Genomic DNA, 18919 nt, shown 5'->3' on the forward strand with positions numbered 1-18919 from the left:
TTAAATAAATCGGTACCTGCCCACACCAGGTTGTTGTGGAGACTAATCTGAGCAAAATGTTCAGAACCATGTCTAGCATAATGCGTTCAGTAAATACAGACTATCATTATCATTGCCTTTGGGACAAAAGCAAAATTCACAATCCAGCCTCATCTCCTTTCCCTCATTAAAATGTCACGCTCAGATACATACTTGGAAATCCCAAATATGCCATCTTCACGCTGTCTCCCCTTACGCTATTTATTCCTTTTTGACAACTTGACAAACCTCAAGAGTCAACTCCTCTGGGAAGTCCTCCTTAGCCTAATCCCTTATACCCCAAAGCATCATGTGCCTATCTTCACTGGAGAATTCATTCTGAACAAATCGTTGCTCCCCTCATTTTTATTTATTTTTTTTTAAATTTTTTTTTCAACGTTTATTTATTTTTGGGACAGAGAGAGACAGAGCATGAACGGGGGAGGGGCAGAGAGAGAGGGGGACACAGAATAGGAAGCAGGCTCCAGGCTCTGAGCCATCAGCCCAGAGCCTGATGCGGGGCTCGAACTCACGGACCGCGAGATCGTGACCTGGCCAAAGTCGGACGCTTAACCGACTGCGCCACCCAGGCGCCCCGCTCCCCTCATTTTTAAACATGTCCCAAACACAGGTTTTTTGTCTGAATTCTGAGTCTTCTGAACACAGGAGGGATTAAAATACTTGAATATATATGGCTGACCAGTTTCCCTGCCTATTAAATAAAACGAGGATGGACTAGCACAGTGCTTTTCCAATAATAATGTGCATACAAAACGTTTGGGGATCTTCTGAAAATACAGATTCAGATTCTGAGGCAGGGCCTAAGATTCTATAGGTGACTTTTTGTGAGACTAGTAGACTCCCATCTCTCAAAATACTGAGATTCTATGGGGCGCCTGGGTGGCTCAGTTAGTTAAGCGTCTGATCTCAATCTTGCAGTTCATGGGCTTGCGCCCCACATTGGGCTCTCTGCTGCCAGCGCAGAGCCTGCTTGGGATCCTGTCTCCCTCCTTCCCTGCCCCTCCCCCACTCACGCAAGCGCGTGTACACACACACACACACACACACACACACACACACACACATACTCTCTCTCTTGAAAATAAACAGGCACACGCTCTCTCAAAAATAAACAAACATTACCAAAAATACTGGGATTCTAAACTCAACAGAGCCTTAAAAAAAAAACAAAAAACAAAACTAAAAGCAAGGTGGGGGGGTGGGGGGGGGGGAACAACCAGGCATCAAGTTTGAAATCAAGAACTGAAATTATAAGGCCAAAAGGCTAATAACCAGTTTTCACAAATGTTAAGAGATTAAATCAAGTCTATCACTGTTCCTCATTTCACTTTCTTATTTTGGCTGAGCCTGTGAAACTGGCTCAGCAGACTAGGGACTGGTACTCTAGAGACTAAAGGAATATGATGAAAGGTACAGAGAAGTCTAGAAACCCATACAAGGTGTGAAATAGAAAAGAACATCTAGATGAGAAAATAGTTTTGGGTATCTCAAAAATAGAAACAGCATAGGTCAATGACTTCCAGGACTTCACCAGTAAGACAGATTATGTAGGATAAACAAAATGTCCTCTTAAGAAAACATAGTCTTGTACAGTATCACTGAGAAAATTTTAAGATTTATTTTCAAGTTATCATAACAGCAGTTTTAAAAGGGAGGATGCATTTGAGAATTCAAGAATACACTAAGTAGAGGTCAACAGTGCCTGTTAGGCATCAGATCTTTAATAAAAATTCTGTAAAATACATCCTGAAGTATGGATCACTTTTATTAACTGCAGTAGTGATGATTTATGTTAGAATTGTCTGAGAGCATGGGGCGCCTGGGTGGCTCAGTTGGTTGGGCGTCCAACTTCGGCTCAGGTCATGATCTCACAGTTTATGAGTTAGAACCCCACATCAGGCTCTGTGCGGACAGCTCAGAGCCTGGAGCCTGCTTCCGATTCTGTGTCTCTCCACTCTGTGCCCCTCCCCTGTTCATGCTCGGTCTCTATCAATCATGAATAAATGTTCAAAAAAAAAAAATTATCTGAGAGCAAACATGTTACAGATAGTACTAGGGTAAGAATTATCAATTACCATAATCCTGCGATACTAAAAGAGGCAATATGGTTAAGATTTGAACATAGGACTAAAGCTTTCAAAAATAGTCCTGAGTTCCATAAGATTGTTGTAGGAAGTGGAATGGAGATTTGCATCCAGCTCAGTACGTGCCAAACGTGACCCACTAAATTATATAAAACTGCTCACTTCAATTTCCTATAAAAACAAAATGCCAATTTTGTGACTTTTGTGAAGATTAGAACATAAAAATCAGTATGATATACCAAAGTACCCCTAAATAGTGTCCCCTTCCACCCTGTTAACCTAGGTAAACTTCAAAATGTAGGGATTGGAAAAACTGTTGGAACTGCGAAAGATTAACTTTGACCAACTCCCTCATTTTAGAGTCATAACTGGTTTAAGAGCGTAGTAACATCAACTGAACACTTACTGCAAATGCCAAGAACTATGCTAAGTACTTTACCTTCGTTATTGTAAAAGTCAAGTTAAAAACCAGTTGGCTCAACTATACCCATTTTTCAGGCAAAATAACTGAGGCTTAGAAAACAGTGACCTCTTCAAGTTTTACACACAGCAGTGATATGAACACTGTTGAGATAAAACTCCAAAGCCCATGTTTAATACACTGGAGACTACTGTGACTCAACACCCAGGCATGTTAATCTTTGCCCCAAATACTTTGCTGGCCTTCCTTTTCACTTAATTATTACATGTAATGAAGGTCTCTCTATTTAATTGATTGCCTGCCTAGCATGTAATAATGTAACACCCCATTAGGATTATCAATGCCTGTAACTTCGCTCTAAAACCTACTTAGTTTCCTTTTCCTTCAGTAACCATCCACTTTTCTATTTTCTGGTAGAATAAAGGTATTGAAATAGTCCAAGATGGGCAATAGCCTGCCAAATGAATTAACCCCCTGGGAAGATAAACCTTGTGGCTACAATAATCAGAAAACAATTATACTTAATGTTTTAATCTTGGCTCTGGTTTACTATGGAATTTTGCATTAAGTATTTAAAAGGTAGCTAAAACAAACAAACAAACAAACAAACAAACAAACAAACCAACCCTGATAACCACTTTTTGAGCTTAAGATTATAGAGAAAGCAATGGTTTAGAAGCAAGCAAAAACTAAAACCAGAAGTGCCAATCCACTCCTAAAGATAACTTTTTTGTAAAACATGTTGCAGATAGGCAGGACAACCCAAAGTTCTCTTTTGCCTTATGAAGAAGAAAAAGCACTATGAATAAAACATTAGCAAATAGAAGTAAAAGCATAATGACACCCTCCCCTTCTTTTGGATTGTTTTTTGTAACATATTTTAAAAAATCATTGCATGAAGTTAATACGGACAAGTGGATATGCCAAAGTTGAAAAGTAAGGGAACACTAAACACCTACATTATGCCAGTTCCCATGTTACATACACTTACAAAAAGTTTTTTAATCTTTCACTTAAACCTTTTGAAGGAAGTATCATAATTGCAAAACTAAACACAATCTAGAGAGTAAAAACAAGCAAATAAAAACATCTAAATTATACTAAGTAAAAACCACCCCACTTGATTCTCAAAATTGACTTCAAGTTAATTAAATGACTCAGATTCAGAGCAACAGTTGGGTAAATTGTAATTTTTTTATTGGAAAACAAATATACAACTTGGAATGGATTTGAGGCAAATTGTGCCATAAGCAGATTTTCTTTAAGTGGCTAAACAAAGTTTAAAAAGCAAGTTAACAATAAAAGAAAATGTTTCTGGTACAGGACCAGCAGTACAAAAAAATAGTGTACGAGTACCTGGATAATACACCCGTTTTGCAATAGTGCAACTTTTTAAGTACATATTGTTGACTGTCCATAGTCCACGCAGAGTTACAACTCCACACTTCAACAACAACATGCTGACAATTCCTAAAGAAAACTACTTAAAAAAAAGGCATAACCCAGATGTTCCCTCGTTTGACCAACTCCATCTAAGTTTAGATGTGCAGAAGGGCTTAGATATATCCAGAGTAAGCCACATGCAACATGTTACTTGTTCATTTTTCTAAAATAAGGTTTCAGGACAATGACAGTAAGATAAGGGAAGAAAACATGGAGGAATAAGTCCTAATTACTATACATGCATATTTTTTGACAGCAGGGGGAAACCTTTTACAGATAAGTTACAAACAAAGAAAAGGCAAATAAACAATTTTGTACAAGAAATTTAACACATTCTGTACAATGTCTTCACTTTGCTGTCATCATTTGTACAAACTCTGAAAAAGAAGAAGCACACAAAAAGTGTCAATGGCAAAAAACTGACAAAACCAATCTTATTACTCAATATCTGAACAGTCTCCATTTCCCCTTTCTTTCCTCAAAAATACCGTATGGTACAAAGGAAAGCTAGTTTACTTAGACTGTCAAGGCTGGAACTCCATAAACTAAAATTACTAAGGATCATTAACCAATAAACCAAATTAATGCTTTTAATAAGCTATTGTAAATAGAAGCATTCTTGCTCTTAAGTTTGGTATAACATGGTAATTTTGAATGGAAGCATAAGTAAACAGTTTTATACTAAAGCGAATTAGAGGAAAAATAAATCCAATGAAGGAAAGTCACCTTAATTTCATTTTGAGGATCCTGAAATAATTTTAAAGATTTTCAAACTGTTCTACAATCATCATACAAAGATCAATTCAGCAGTCTGCAGTACAGTGCTTCTCAAACTTTAATGTGCATATGAAATTGCCCAGCAATCTTGTTAAAATGTAGAGATACTAGGTATATGGATAGGACCAATAGTAAACCGTTCTAAAAAAGTTCTCAGGTGACGATTTTTGCCTAATCTATAGAAAATACTCTGAAAAGCTAAAGGTTTATAAATATAAAAACCCATTTTATCATCTTTATGAGGGGGGGAGGTCCCTAATTTTGACCTATCAGATACCTAACAAACATCTATAACTTAAAATCAAAGTGCAGAAGGAGGTAGTGAAAGATTTACCTTCATAGTTTACTTGACCATCACCATCAATATCTGCTTCCCTGATCATTTCATCAACCTCCTCATCTGTTAACTTCTCTCCCAGGTTTGTCATCACATGGCGAAGCTCTGCTGCACTAATATAGCCGTTGCCATCCTAGAAAAAATTTAGTAAAATAAGTAAAATTACAGACTCATAGGGAAAAAAATACACTTTAGAAATATATACCAACTAAAAACAATCTATAGTTGAACTATAAATTAAAGGTCACGGAGGACAAAGCAGGATAGCCTACACTGAAATCACCATTTCTTAGTTCCAAAGTCAAGTGATGCCTTCTTGCCAAGAGTCATCCTCAAAATTTAACAAATCCAATCCTTGAATACCTACCTTATCAAACACACGGAATGCTTCTCTAATTTCTTCTTCACTGTCTGTATCTTTCATTTTTCTTGCCATCATTGTCAGAAATTCCGGGAAGTCAATTGTGCCATTTCCTGAAATGGTTTGTTTAGTTGAAATATTACAATAGGATTTAAATAACCCTCTTTGACTCCCCCTCCCCAAATAAACCCCCAATTAAAAAAAATTTACCATCAGCATCTACTTCATTAATCATGTCCTGTAACTCTGCTTCTGTGGGATTCTGCCCAAGAGATCTCATTACAGTTCCCAATTCCTTTGTTGTTATAGTTCCATCACCATCCTTGTCAAATAGTGAAAAAGCTTCTTTGAATTCTGTTTTAAAGAGAGACCAATCCAAATGTACAAATTAACAACAATAAAAAGTAACCTCCTAAATGAAATCAATTAATCAATTCTTAAAAGCAAAGATATATATGGAGGTAGCACCTGAAATCAGCTTTTGATTCCTAAAGAATTAGGTGGGAAGACCCTGTGATATTTCAAACATCTTTAGCTAATCATACCAATATGTTGTTCATATTGACCTATCAGCAATTTTTTTTCACCTAAAATCTTACAGAGAGAGCTCCAATATCGAGAACAGATAAGAGTCAAAATTATTCTGGATTGAAAGAATCAAAGCTTCTCTATTTTCTACTGAAGCTCCAAATAGAAAAATAAGACTATGGTAGCTAGCATGTGTTTCCATAGAGCAACTATATGCATTCTGTCTGAAGTAATCCTCAAAAGTTAAAATTAAGCCTATTTAAGAACCTACTAATTTAAGAACAAAAAAAACTTTAAACTTCAGAACAATATGCAATAGGCTAGTTTCCTTTTCTGAGATCTAAGGAACTATCACCAAATAATCTATAATGATACTAACAATAGGATGATCAAGATATGAATGGTTAGTTTTAGCTAAGTATTGTATTACTAAAAACAAAGATAATTTAGACCTTTATTTAGAATATAAAATCCCAAGGGTGCCTGGTTGGCTCAGTCAATTAGATTGTCTCACGGATTCATGAGTTCGGGCCCATCAGGCTGTCTGCTATCAGGGCAGAGCCTGCTTCGGAAAACTGTCTCCCTCTCTCTCAAAAATAAACATTAAAAAAAAATTTATATATGTATATATAATATCCCAAACTTTTAATATAGTGAAATACATTATCTTAGATCTTTAAGATGTCTTGTGAAATTATGTTCCTTTTAACTCACCACTGGATTACATAGAAAGCTGTTGGAACAACAGTCCAGAATACCTGGCTTCATCATTTATTTTATAAACTAAAGCAGAGATTAAATTTGGTAATGCAAGATCATATAAATGAGCTAGTAACAAAACCAGTATTTTCCGGTAGGGTACTTTTTAAAAAGGTATCAGACCCCATCAGCACGCAAATCCAAAAGCAGTTCCAAATTTCACAGCGCTAAGTTCCCTCAAAATATCTATCCATTTGAAAATGTGTACCTGACATGTTTTAAGAAATAGTGTGCTTCCCTCTTATATAATCCCATGTCCTACTCCTCCCAGTTTCAATCCATCATAATCTCTTCACTGGTCTCAACTACTCTTCCACTGATATCACCATTAACATATATCATGTGTCTTAAGTTTAAAACTAAATTCAGGGGCGCCTGGGTGGCTCAGTCGGTTGAGCGTCCGACTTCGGCTCAGGTCATGCATGATCTTGCAGTCCGTGGGTTCAAGCCCCGCATCGGGCTCTGTGCTGACTGCTCAGAGCCTGGAGCCTGTTTCAGATTCTGTGTCTCCCACTATCTCTGACCCTCCCCCGTTCATGCTCTGTCTCTCTCTGTCTCAAAAATAAACAAACATGGGGCGCCTGGGTGGCGCAGTCGGTTAAGCGTCCGACTTCAGCCAGGTCACGATCTCGCGGTCCGTGAGTTCGAGTCCCGCGTCAGGCTCTGGGCTGATGGCTCGGAGCCTGGAGCCTGTTCCCGATTCTGTGTCTCCCTCTCTCTCTGCCCCTCCCCCGTTCATGCTCTGTCTCTCTCTGTCCCAAAAGTAAATAAAAACGTTGAAAAAAAATTTTTAATAAAAAAATAAACATAAAAAATAAATAAATAAAACTAAATTCAAACCCTGTATTTTCTCTTAGGTGCCTGCCCTTATCTTCCCCCAATCTTGGGAAGCACCATCACTCACATTTCTTCTATGAATCCACTATTAGAATTACTTCCAGCTCCACTCATCAGTTGAAAATGCCAAGTCTACCAATAACGATCTAGTTGCCCAATCGAACAACTGTGCTTAAGTATGTGAGGCCATATAGCATAGAAACTAAAAAGCAGACTTTGGAACTCAACCACTTGGGTTAAATAATATCAGCTCTGCTACTTACTAGTAATGTAACCTTAGGCAAGTTAAGTTACTACCTCAGCTTCCTCCTTTTTGTTAAACAGGAATAAGTGAACCTACTTACTAAGTTTATGAATTTAATTGATAAGCATAAAGCACTCAGAGCTATGTCTGACAAGTGTCAAGAAAAAGATGATCTCATTTTCCTGCAGCATCCAAAACACTGAAAAAATTCTAAACTTCTCTTGGCTTTCACAACAGTACTTCAGTTTACTTCCTACCTTACACTGTCAAAGGCTCTTGCTCCCATTTATCTCTCTCACATGTAGATATGACCAATCTTCTTATCCCTTTTCTTCTCTCTGGCCATTTCATTGATGCCCACTTATAATGAAGACTTCTTTAGCCTACTGGTCTCTCTCCTTAACATAATACAGTAGTTCCCCCACACACAGTTTCACTGTTGTTTCAGTTACCAACACCAACTGCAGTCCAGAAACAGGTGATCTTTTTGGCATACTGTCAAGTCAATAGCAGCCTAACACACTACATCACAATGCCTACCTCATTCACTACACTTCATATCATCACACAATAATTTTATTATCTTACATCATAAGAAGGGTGAATACGCTATATGAGACCACACTCATGTTAACTTATATTACAGCATATTGTTATTATTGTTACTGTTGTTCATCTTTTATTGCACCTAATTTATAAATTAAACTGTATCATAGGTATGTGTGCATAGGAAAAACTAGAGTTTGGTACTGTCAGTGGTTTCAGGCATCCACTTGGTTCTTAGAATGTATCCCTCCCCACCCTATAGTACCTTTATTTTGGACTTCCTAAAAGACATCGCCCCTGGCTGACCCCAAGTAAGACTTACAAAAAAGAATTCTATATTCTCCAGCAACCCTAGGAATGCAAGCAGAAGACATTTTTAACTCTTTCCCTCTGAACACTGCTTCATTCCTTTTACATCTCTACAAGACATTATCTTATTTCATGGCCCTGTCATCTTTTGCTTAGACCATTACAACAGCCTTCTAACTGGATTCTTTATTTAAAATTACCCACAGAGGCACCTGGGTGGCTCAGTGGGTTAAGCATCGAACTTGGGCTCAGGTCGTGGTCTCACAGATCAGGAGTTCCAGCCCCCCCATTAGGCTCTGCGCTGACAGCTCAGAGCCTGGAGCCTGCTTCAGATTATGTGTCTCCCTCTCTCTATGCCCCTCCCCCGCTGTGTTCACTCTCTCTCTCTCAAAAATAAATACTAAAAAAAAAATAAAATAAAATTACCCACACAACTATCTGGTGCTATTACTACTTTTTTAAATTACCACATTACCTTCTTCTGCTTAAAATCTCTTAACTGTTTAGCTTTAGACCAAGTTATCACTGACTAGTTGGGTAATTTACTACATTCAGTAACAAGACAATTCCATTCCATTTAATATTGTTTGTTTTCAGACAAACTCCCCTTGTTTCAAAGAATTGATTTTTACAAAATTAGCACACAATAGATTAACTAGATTGACTCAATGACAAAAACAGATCAATAAATCCCACAAGTAGTAGAATTTGAAGACATTTCCATTTTACTCAGGTTGTCCCCCCTGCCCCAAGCAGGACATAGAAATACTGACTAGAAATGCATAAACTACTAGGGTTTGAACACATGGCATTTATCATCTAATAACTTAAGTCACAAGAAAATTATCTCTATGTATAGATGTACACCATTCTAAACAGAAATTCCCATGAATGACTTAAATCAAATGCCTGTTTACCAACTTCCAAGTATTTAGAAAATTCTGAACTTAATAATCTCACAAAGGGCATGTATCAGACTTTTGTTGGCACTACGTAAACTAAGATTATTATTTTTATCAAGTAAGTTTTACCCCTACACTGGAACTTCAAAAAAGAAAAATTCTTGTTAGGTTTTTCTTATTAGTCCCCTAAATGTCAAACACCAACAACTGACATCACGGCAGGGTCATTCAACAAAATTAACTTGTTAGTAAGGTCACACTGGACTCTTCTGGATTGCCTTTTAAGACTAGGTAATGTGAACAATTCCAGTAACTTCACCTAAACAAACATGCTTTTTCTACATTAAGTTATTTGCTGTTAGAATTTCTAAACAAATCTGAAGTAGTAATGGTTATCATATGGAGATAAAAATAGCTTAAAAAGTACCTTAGTATATTCAATGTTGATTTATTTATTAAGCTTGTTAACATTTCATTTTTTGATAAGGACTCTAAAATGTTACTAGCTCCCAGTGATTACAATTTATCAGGATAAAGAAAATAATTTGCCTCCACCTCAAAGGTGGACATTAAAACAATCAAATTAGGAGAAAGGGATTTTCGAAGGAAGCAGAATAACTCTTAGGATACAGTAGATGGTGTTCTGGAACATGTTTAAAGTGTATCCATTCTTCAGTCCTTACTATGTGGGAGGCACAGGGGATACAAGAGGCAACAAAAAGGTCCCTGATCTCACAGGGTTTTATTTTAGTAGAATAAAAGCATTGGCTTCTCTAAAGGTTCACTAAACCTGGGGTCCAAGGAATGGTTTTAAAAGCCTAGGAAGGGGCACCTGGGTGGCTGAGCTGGTTAAGCGCCTGACTCTTGATTTCAGCTCAGGTCATGATCTCGTGGTTTAGGAGTTCAACCCCCACATCAGGCTCTGTGCTGTCATGATAGTGTGGAGCCTGACTGGGATTCTCTCCCTCCCTCCCTGCCCATCCCCTGCTTGTTTTCTCTCTCTCTCAAACAAACAAACAGAACAATAAAAATAAATAAAAGCCTAGGAAAATGCAGGGTAGGAACAGAATCTAAAATATAAAATAGATTTTCTCCCATCCCCACTGGAAATTTAATTATATGATCAAAGTCAATGAAAAGACCACATTTATCCTAAAGTGAATGCTCCAGTGAACTACTGCTAGAATTCTTTATGAAAATGCTATCAGTCTTTGAAGACTGATCCTCATCTATTTAATAGAAACAAAGTATTTTGTTTTGATAATTAGTTGTATGTATGGTTGGGAGGGCAATAATGAGCACCAGGTATGTGACAGATACCTTAAATGATACATTTTAAAGTGAACATGCTGTGTTATATACAGCAGGAATAACTATCTGACTAGGAATACCAAGAAATGAAAGGCAGACAGGGAGGTAAATGTATTAGAGAAGAATTTAAGACCGGAAATATTAATTAGCCCTTCAGATCCTAAAGGAGACATTATTAAAAACAACAACACTACTTTAGAGTAATTTACATTTCACGGACACATTTAAAATAATATAAATGAACAAATAAACTATTTCCAAAGCTCTGCTTGACTGCTTCAGCACTCAGTACATGCAATTTGTCAATCCCAGAAAGCAATTCTCAGATTTAAGTCAAATTCACACAATAAGTAAAAATAAAACTTACTTATATATTTGGTCCTTAATGCTAAGGAGCTTTCTACTCTACACAGTCCTATGAAATAGTATTTGTGATGAATGTTTGAGGAGACTAGTGATTTCTGGGTCCTCCAAATTTGTGTTTACATTGGTGGGGGCTTACTTTAAATGGGATATATAGTGGAGTTCCAACTGGCCTTCTCAGTTTTCTCTAGCATTTAAAAAAAAAAAAAATGCTTCAGCGATTTGGAACACTTCAAACTTCTTGCCTACCAGGAAAACTGGTAGTTAAAACTGCTTGATACTTGTGTTAATAAAGTCTGAAGAAAGTAAAGGAAGAGTTTGAAAAGCATTTTAACACTACAATGAATTAAAAAGAAAAAAAAATCTTTTGCTAGTTTCTCCAACATTTTGATGTTAACCAGCCATCACAAAGTGTTAGAATAAAATCAAAAGTACCAATATTTAATGTTATCACATAAAGACAACATGACAAGTTTCACGTAACAATTTCACTTATTGCCATATAGCAAGATTTAAAAGCTCATTTCAATAGCTGTTACTGTTCTTTAAGACAAAATTCAACTTACTACACATTTGTAAAACAGAATGATTAACTTTTGGATTTAAGTCTTTCTCTAGAGATAATGGTTATCTCAGATTGATCCCATGTGCAATTCTAAGGTTAAAATATTAGCTACTTTAAATTGGGGTAAATTCAATGTTCCCATCCTGATTCAACATTTCAAGTTACCTATTAATTACTACTTGGCTCTTTTCTTCTTGTGAAGAGTAGTTTGGAGTTGGCAGTGTTAAAAACTACCCAGAATTCATGTCTGAAAGATAATCTTCAAGAAAAACAAAGACCACCACCACCAAGCTCCAAAGTATATACCCACATAGCCAAAAAACTTGCCTTAAAAAAATTTTTTTTAATGTTTATTTTTGAGCGAGAAAGCACTAGGTGGAGAAGGAGCGGAAAGAGATGGGGGACAGAGGACCCAAAGTGGGCTGACCCAAAGTGAGCCTGATGCGGGGCTTGAATTTACCAGCTGTGAGGTCATGACCGGAGTCCAAGTCTCAGACTCAGCCGATTAAGCCAACCAGGTGCCCCAAAAACCTGCCTTTATTTACGGTTAGCCCCATACATCTTTCACAGGCAAGCGTACCTTCTCATTTGACAAAGCAGATTCAATTACTATGTTACATTACACTCATTTGTTACTATCTACTGCATAGAGCAAAACAAAGTGAGTATGTGTGTGTGTGATAATTTTTTTTTAACGTTTTACTTCATTTTTGAGAGAGAGGAGAAAGAATGCGAGCGGGGCAGGGGCAGGGGCAGGGGCAGACACAGAGAGGGACTGAAGATCCAAAGCGCACTCTGTGCTCAGAGTGGACAGCCCGACGAGGGGCTTGAACTCACGAACTGTGAGATCATGACCTGGGCCGAAATCATACATTTAACCGACTGAGCCACCCAGGCACCCCCAAAGTGAATTCTTTCATACAAGTAATTTATTTTGAGGTTGGCTATTCACTTTATAATGAAATCTAATGGGTACAATTTATTATTTCTTACCTGCAATCTGCTCTTCAGTCAGTTGGTCAGCCTACAAAGAGATCACAGAGATAGGTAAGTGACTTCAGAGTATACAGATTAGCAGTTAAATTAAGAAACAAGTTTTAAAACTTTCAAGTTTCACCTGGTACCATAAACTGCATTTAGTCTAACATTCCTTAGTATGAGCAACAGAGAGAGAAAATGCATGTGAAAAATGAAAGTGTCTTGACCAAGTTTAATATTTAAACCAAGCTATTATTTCAGAATACATATTGAAGTCCAAATTTCACAAAAACTGAGGGGGGAAAAAAAAGCAATTTGGCATACTAGAATACTAGACAGTTTAAATGGAGTTGTTATTCTTCTGAAGCAAGGATAGAATCCAACAAAAACATTATTTCCTTTCTCAAAATTAGGATACCTAAACTTAAGCTCACCTCCTCTGTTAGATGAAAACCACTATTAGAAGAAATGTCCACTGAACCAAAAATAATGTCCAAGGACTACATTCAAAGTTATCCCTATAAAAGGTTAAACACGGGGCGCCTGGGTGGCGCAGTCGGTTAAGCGTCCGACTTCAGCCAGGTCACGATCTCGCGGTTCGTGAGTTCGAGCCCCGCGTCGGGCTCTGGGCTGATGGCTCAGAGCCTGGAGCCTGTTTCCGATTCTGTGTTTCCCTCTCTCTCTGCCCCTCCCCCGTTCATGCTCTGTCTCTCTCTGTCCCAAAAATAAATAAACGTTGAAAAAAAAAAAAAAGGTTAAACACATCATTTGGACATGAAAAGGATTTTCCAAACTTTAAAAAAAAAAAAAAAAAAATACTAAGTGAAAATCCCATCTATTATAAAGATAAAACTCCAAGCTGTCCTAGTTGAGGCAACAGGAAAGCTACCAGTTTTTACTTCTCCTCACCTGCCAGGCAACGCAGGGAATCCAGGATTCTAACCTCGAACTACATTATTTACTAAATGTTAAATCCAGCTATCCATTTTCTCTTGACTTTTAAAACCCCAAAGTGAACCTAAGGTTTGTGATTTTTTTAACACTGAGAGGAGTTACTTATTTTTGCTTAAAAAAAAAAAAATGCCCAGGCATTTGCTAAAGTCCATTATATACATGGTTTTTATTCAATCTTCATAATAACTCTGTATTGGTATCATTCTTTATCATACAGATAGGGAAAGAGGTTCAGGTTAAATTTCTGGGAGGAGTACAAAATTAGTACCTAGTAAAGTCAGAATTAAACAAAAGGTGTTAGACATACTCAATACCTCTAAGTTTTAAATGCAGAGTACCATAATTTATAAACATATCTAAAAAATACCAAGGCTTCTTGTGCTTCATGTGGCCTTCATCCTCGAACATTTCACCACTTACTAGTACATAAACCCATGAAACAACCCATGTGGTACTGAGAAGCCAGAACAAGAAACTACCTTCTAATATCCTTACCCATATGAAATCAAGCATTCTGTGATTAATCCATTCTTTTACTGGTATGAAAGAATAAACACTGCCTGGTTTCACTCTTTTAAAGGAACACAGCTCTGGAAAAAAATACCTTGATATAGAATAATAGCATCACATTTTTTCTAGTGGACAGCATGACAAAATGTGGGAAGGACCCAGAAAGCTTGCAAGTTTCTCTCCCTGCTCAACAATTTTCATTTGACCTCAAAGCAAACTCAACTGGTTTCTATTTAAAAAAAGAAAAAAAGCCAAAGGTCTGGTATCTTAAAATTGAAGAGGCAATAATTAAGCTCAAATGCAGAAGTTGAAAAAAACCCCAACTTTTATCCTTCCAAATCCCAATCTTCCACCAGGTATCTGATATAAAATCAGTCCTATGTTGTTTTCCCTATGGAGTAAGACTTAAAACAGTAAATCCACTGACTTGGTGTTTACTTTGTGAGAGACTATAAAGGATTTACTTCTAATCCGATCCCATTTTGCAGGATTTCTATCATTTATGAAGAAAGGGCAGAGTAGACAAAAAAGGATGGTGTTTTGAGTCATCAGACTAATATCCTAGAGCTTTGCCACTTAATAGCCATGTGACCTTGGACAGGTTACTCAACTGCTCATAGTCAATTTCATCTGTACAATACCTACCTTACAAGGTTATGGTGCACAGTAAGAAACTATGTGAAGGGCCAGCCCCAAGAATTCAATGATAATTATTTTATTTATGTTAACTTATTGAAAAACCTACAATGTTAAATATGAACCTGACTATAGTCAACTTCCACACAGACAGACATGCATGGCATCATCATCTCGTTACAGACAGTAGCAGGGCCTTCATTAAAGATCTCACAGATTGTATCATATGCAGGTATTTTGAAGTCTATTTTCGTCCGGCTATACTTTGTCTTTTATACCAGTCATCTTAACTCCAGTCTATATTACCAGATTACTTCTTATGAAATACTTTGGAGGATCAAAATATACATAAGCACGTGTGCTTCTCTTGTCATGTAATATGGAGATACCTATTTAAAATTTATCCTTTCTACAAAGTTAAGTTCAAAATGTATTATTGCCACATGGAAGTTTTTTTCTTAATTTTACTTTTCCCATCCATTTACAATTAAAAGCACTATATTGTAACTCGGCATTCTGTTTGATAGTTTATTCCTTAAAGCTTATTTGTGAATTTTTCTAAGAATGTGTTTTCTTAGAGGTAGAAAGATGACAAGATGGCATGGGGCCATTACATTTTGTCACTCAGCCTTCAAAGTGCTCCTGGATTTTGCTTGCATTGTTTCAAGAAACTTAAAGAAATTTTTGTATTTACTACTAAACCGGAGTTCAAGCTTTTAAAATAAACTTTATCAGCAACATTCAGATTAAGGCCTACTAAAAGCAAAAATACACGACTCCCTAGCACTCTAATTTGTAAGCCTTTTCCAACTACATGCAAATAAATCTGGTTCTTATTTCTGTCTATGGAGAATGCCATTTTCTTAGAAGAACGAGAAGAATTATACTTTTGGGAAAACTCAAGTTCATTAACATGTGTGTTTATCTCAGTAAAGTGAAGAACAATCCACTAGAGAGATGACTAGTTCTTACTCCTTTATTTCTACAATTGATAGAATTTCTACTGTTCTGGTCACTACAGAGAAAGCTTCCAGGCATAGCACGCTCTCAGGTTCCACATCAGACCTACTGAAGTACAATCTGCATTTTGAAGAACCACAGGTGATTTGTAAACATTGAGAAACACTAATCTAGACTAATGTGTGACCTGAAAAGTGAATGTTTTATGTACCTACTAAACATTTCCTAAGTGGCATTCAAAAGTAGACATGGATACTCTTGGAACTTATCTAGTGAATGGCAGTTTAAAAATAATCCAAAACTCTTATTTGAATAAACAGACGAATCCATAGGCTTAAAACGGAACACAAACTTCTAGCTTTCATTCATTCCTCTTAATTCCAAGTTTTACTTAGATACAACAAACGCTTACTAAGTTTTTTCTACATTTCAGAAGTCAGGGTATTTATTTTACCTATATCAAAATAGTCTTTAAATTATTTTAGTAAACATATAATTCTGACAGAACAGTACTATGTAGCATCATATAAAGAAACCACTAAAACAAATTATTTCACAGAAATTAGGGTCTTTACTAAAGGTCTAATTTGATCATTATAACTAAATCTAGAAACTTATATATATTTTAACAAGGCCATAGTGGATTTCCTCAGTTTAACAGAGATGCCCTTGCATATTGGTGCAATAATGATTATTTAAACAAGCACAAAAACTTTCTACCTCTTCACATCTTTTACTTATCAGTTGGGCCCCAAGTCTTCCTAAAGCAATCCCCCGCCCTTTCAATGAGCATGTATCAACTACATATAAACCCAAGAACTATGGGAGCAATCTTATTCCGTTTCCACACAAATTTTTATTCTGTAAGTTGATAAGAGTCCTAATTTTAAATCTCCAGGTTTTAGAATTATGAAGTTACCTTAAGACAACTTCCTAATTAATTTTATATAACAATGACTGTCAATAGAACGCACCAATAGTGTAAACAGGAACTACAAAAGCTTATCCCTGGCATAGGACCATGAAAGCGTACATACATAACAAACTGCATGCATTACCAAGAAAATCTATTCGGGCTCCCGATTCAATGATTAGACTGATTAGGAAAAAACTTTACCATTCATTTGAAAACATTTTTAAAAATTTACCCCACAATTTAGAATCTTGATTACATGCATATAATGTACACTTTGTTTCACCTATAAGAGTAAATTCAACTAGTATATTCAAATCCGGAATAATTTAAAATAATCACAACAGAACCAGTGCATCAAACTTAAATAATCACTCGTTTATCCAAGGCGAACTCCTCGCCCCACACCCATACAGGCTGGAGGTTTCAGTTGGCAAGAATTCCCAACTCCTGCTTAAGATGTCACCTTGCCTTCTGGACACACCCATCGCTGTAACCACTTGGCAGACGTTAACACAAAATAGGTATTGCAAATTACCGCCCTCATTAGATTTTTTTTTTTTTAAACAGGAAAAAAACAGGAGTTCCGGTCTCAAGTGACGGGAAAATACTTTTAAACTTCCCTGCTCCCCCCGCCCTTGGTATATTCTTGTTATCACTACCGTATTTGATACCCATTACTGAATAAACGAATTGAACTGCACGTTAAGATGGTCTGGCAATCTCTGTAAGGAAATACGACTCATTTTCAAGGGGGTGGGAGCGGGGGCAATTCTGTGCATGTGGTTCTTTGACATTAGGAGTGCACGTGAGTACTCAAGAATAGGATATAGACACTGGCTCTTTCCAACTACTGCGGGAGGATAAAAGCGACTTTCAACAGAACCGCAGTCACCCCAAAGCTTGCTTTCCGTAGGTGAACAGGAAACGCCTTTCAGATCCAAGCTGAAGCTGATGACTTTCTCTAACAAGAAGACGCGCGCTGTAAGGATGCGACAGACTTCAGGTATGCAGCTCATTTCAATGACAAAGCCATTTAGAAGAAAAAAAATTTGTTTTCAATTGTCCAGCCAGGGGTGGTGGAAAAGGCCCAGAGCCCAAATGGAGCGGAAAGAGCAGGATTCAACGAGCTTCCTTCTCGCCACCAGAGGGGGATGGGAAAGTGCCGAGGCCGCCCTCCCCCACCCATCCCCAACCGGCGGGCCCCGCAGCGCCGCGGGCCGATACCTCCGCAGCCCTGCAGGTGCCAGCGCAGCAGCTGGGGCGCAAGCCGAGTCAAGCGGGCGGCGGCCACGGCCCCGCCGCCCCGCCCCCCGGCCGCTCCCCGCGCGGCTCCGGCTCAGCCCACACAGCGCGCCGCGCCCACTCGCGCGGCCCCCGGCACCCCCCCTCCACCGGCACGCGGGGGATGCGGGCTAACGGCGGCGCTGGCGCTCACCCCGGGCCTCGCGCTCCCTCCCGCCCCCTCGGCGCATGGCGGCCGCAAGCGGACAAAGGCGCTTCCTGACGCCAGCACTAACCGTCCGTTGGGCTTTTGAATCCAACCCCAGGACTGACCTTTCGGGATGCCAGACCCGAGGCTTTTGCCCCCCACCCCCCGCCCTTCCACTCTCTCGCCTCCACCATGTGCTGGGCTACCCCTCAACCCGGATCTATGATCCTCACCCAGCCAAGCCCCTGAGGAGCTTCGCTGCCTCGTAGGCAATGCTCCCAGCCCCCAATTCGCCGGGGGACACCTCCCTAAGGAGGATAAGGATGGGGGAGCACCTGCGACGCAACCGCCGCGGTGCCCCCAGTCTCTTTCGCGCCATCTCTCTGGCAAAGACCACTCCTGATGGGTGTGGGGGAGCAGAGTTCCCTTTCTTTCACAAATTCGCTTCAATCTCGCCCCCCCCACCTCAGGCCAAGCGTCGGCAGCTTAGCGACGCACTCACCATGCTGCAAGCGCTACCGGTCTCCGAGAAGCGACCACACAACCACTCAGCTCGCTCGCCCTACTCGGACTAATTCTCCTCCTCCGCCCCCAGCGCCTCATAAACACCTCCCTCCGCCAGATCCCTCCGCCGCATGCCAGATAACGGAACATCGCAAACGAGTCCCGGCCAACCCCCTCCTCTCTAACTCTTTTCAAGACTCCTTTAT

The 18919-nt window shown here is 38.6% G+C and overlaps 1 protein-coding gene across 1 annotated transcript; it reads right to left on the reverse strand.

The window, feature by feature from the left end:
* Window positions 1-3719: 3719 nt before the first annotated feature.
* Window positions 3720-18843, reverse strand: CALM2 (calmodulin 2). The gene is made up of 6 exons (XM_003983965.6): window positions 18712-18843; window positions 12820-12850; window positions 5673-5816; window positions 5469-5575; window positions 5099-5234; window positions 3720-4364 (listed from the first exon to the last, which is right to left on the reverse strand). The coding sequence occupies exons 1-6, from the start codon at window positions 18712-18714 to the stop codon at window positions 4336-4338; spliced, it is 450 nt and encodes a 149-aa protein (XP_003984014.1). The 5' UTR covers window positions 18715-18843; the 3' UTR covers window positions 3720-4335.
* Window positions 18844-18919: the final 76 nt, after the last annotated feature.

This window comes from Felis catus, chromosome A3, assembly GCF_018350175.1.
Source record: "Felis catus isolate Fca126 chromosome A3, F.catus_Fca126_mat1.0, whole genome shotgun sequence".
NCBI classification, from domain to species: Eukaryota; Metazoa; Chordata; class Mammalia; order Carnivora; family Felidae; genus Felis; species Felis catus.

What these genes read in the sequence shown, in the direction of transcription:
- CALM2 (XM_003983965.6), bottom strand. An exon ending in TAATGAAGTAGATGCTGATG is followed by an intron (nt 5,576 to 5,672) that starts GTAAATTTTTTT and finishes AAACCATTTCAG; the next exon opens with GAAATGGCACAATTGACTTC. An exon ending in TGGTCAAGTAAACTATGAAG is followed by an intron (nt 4,365 to 5,098) that starts GTAAATCTTTCA and finishes CTTCTTTTTCAG; the next exon opens with AGTTTGTACAAATGATGACA.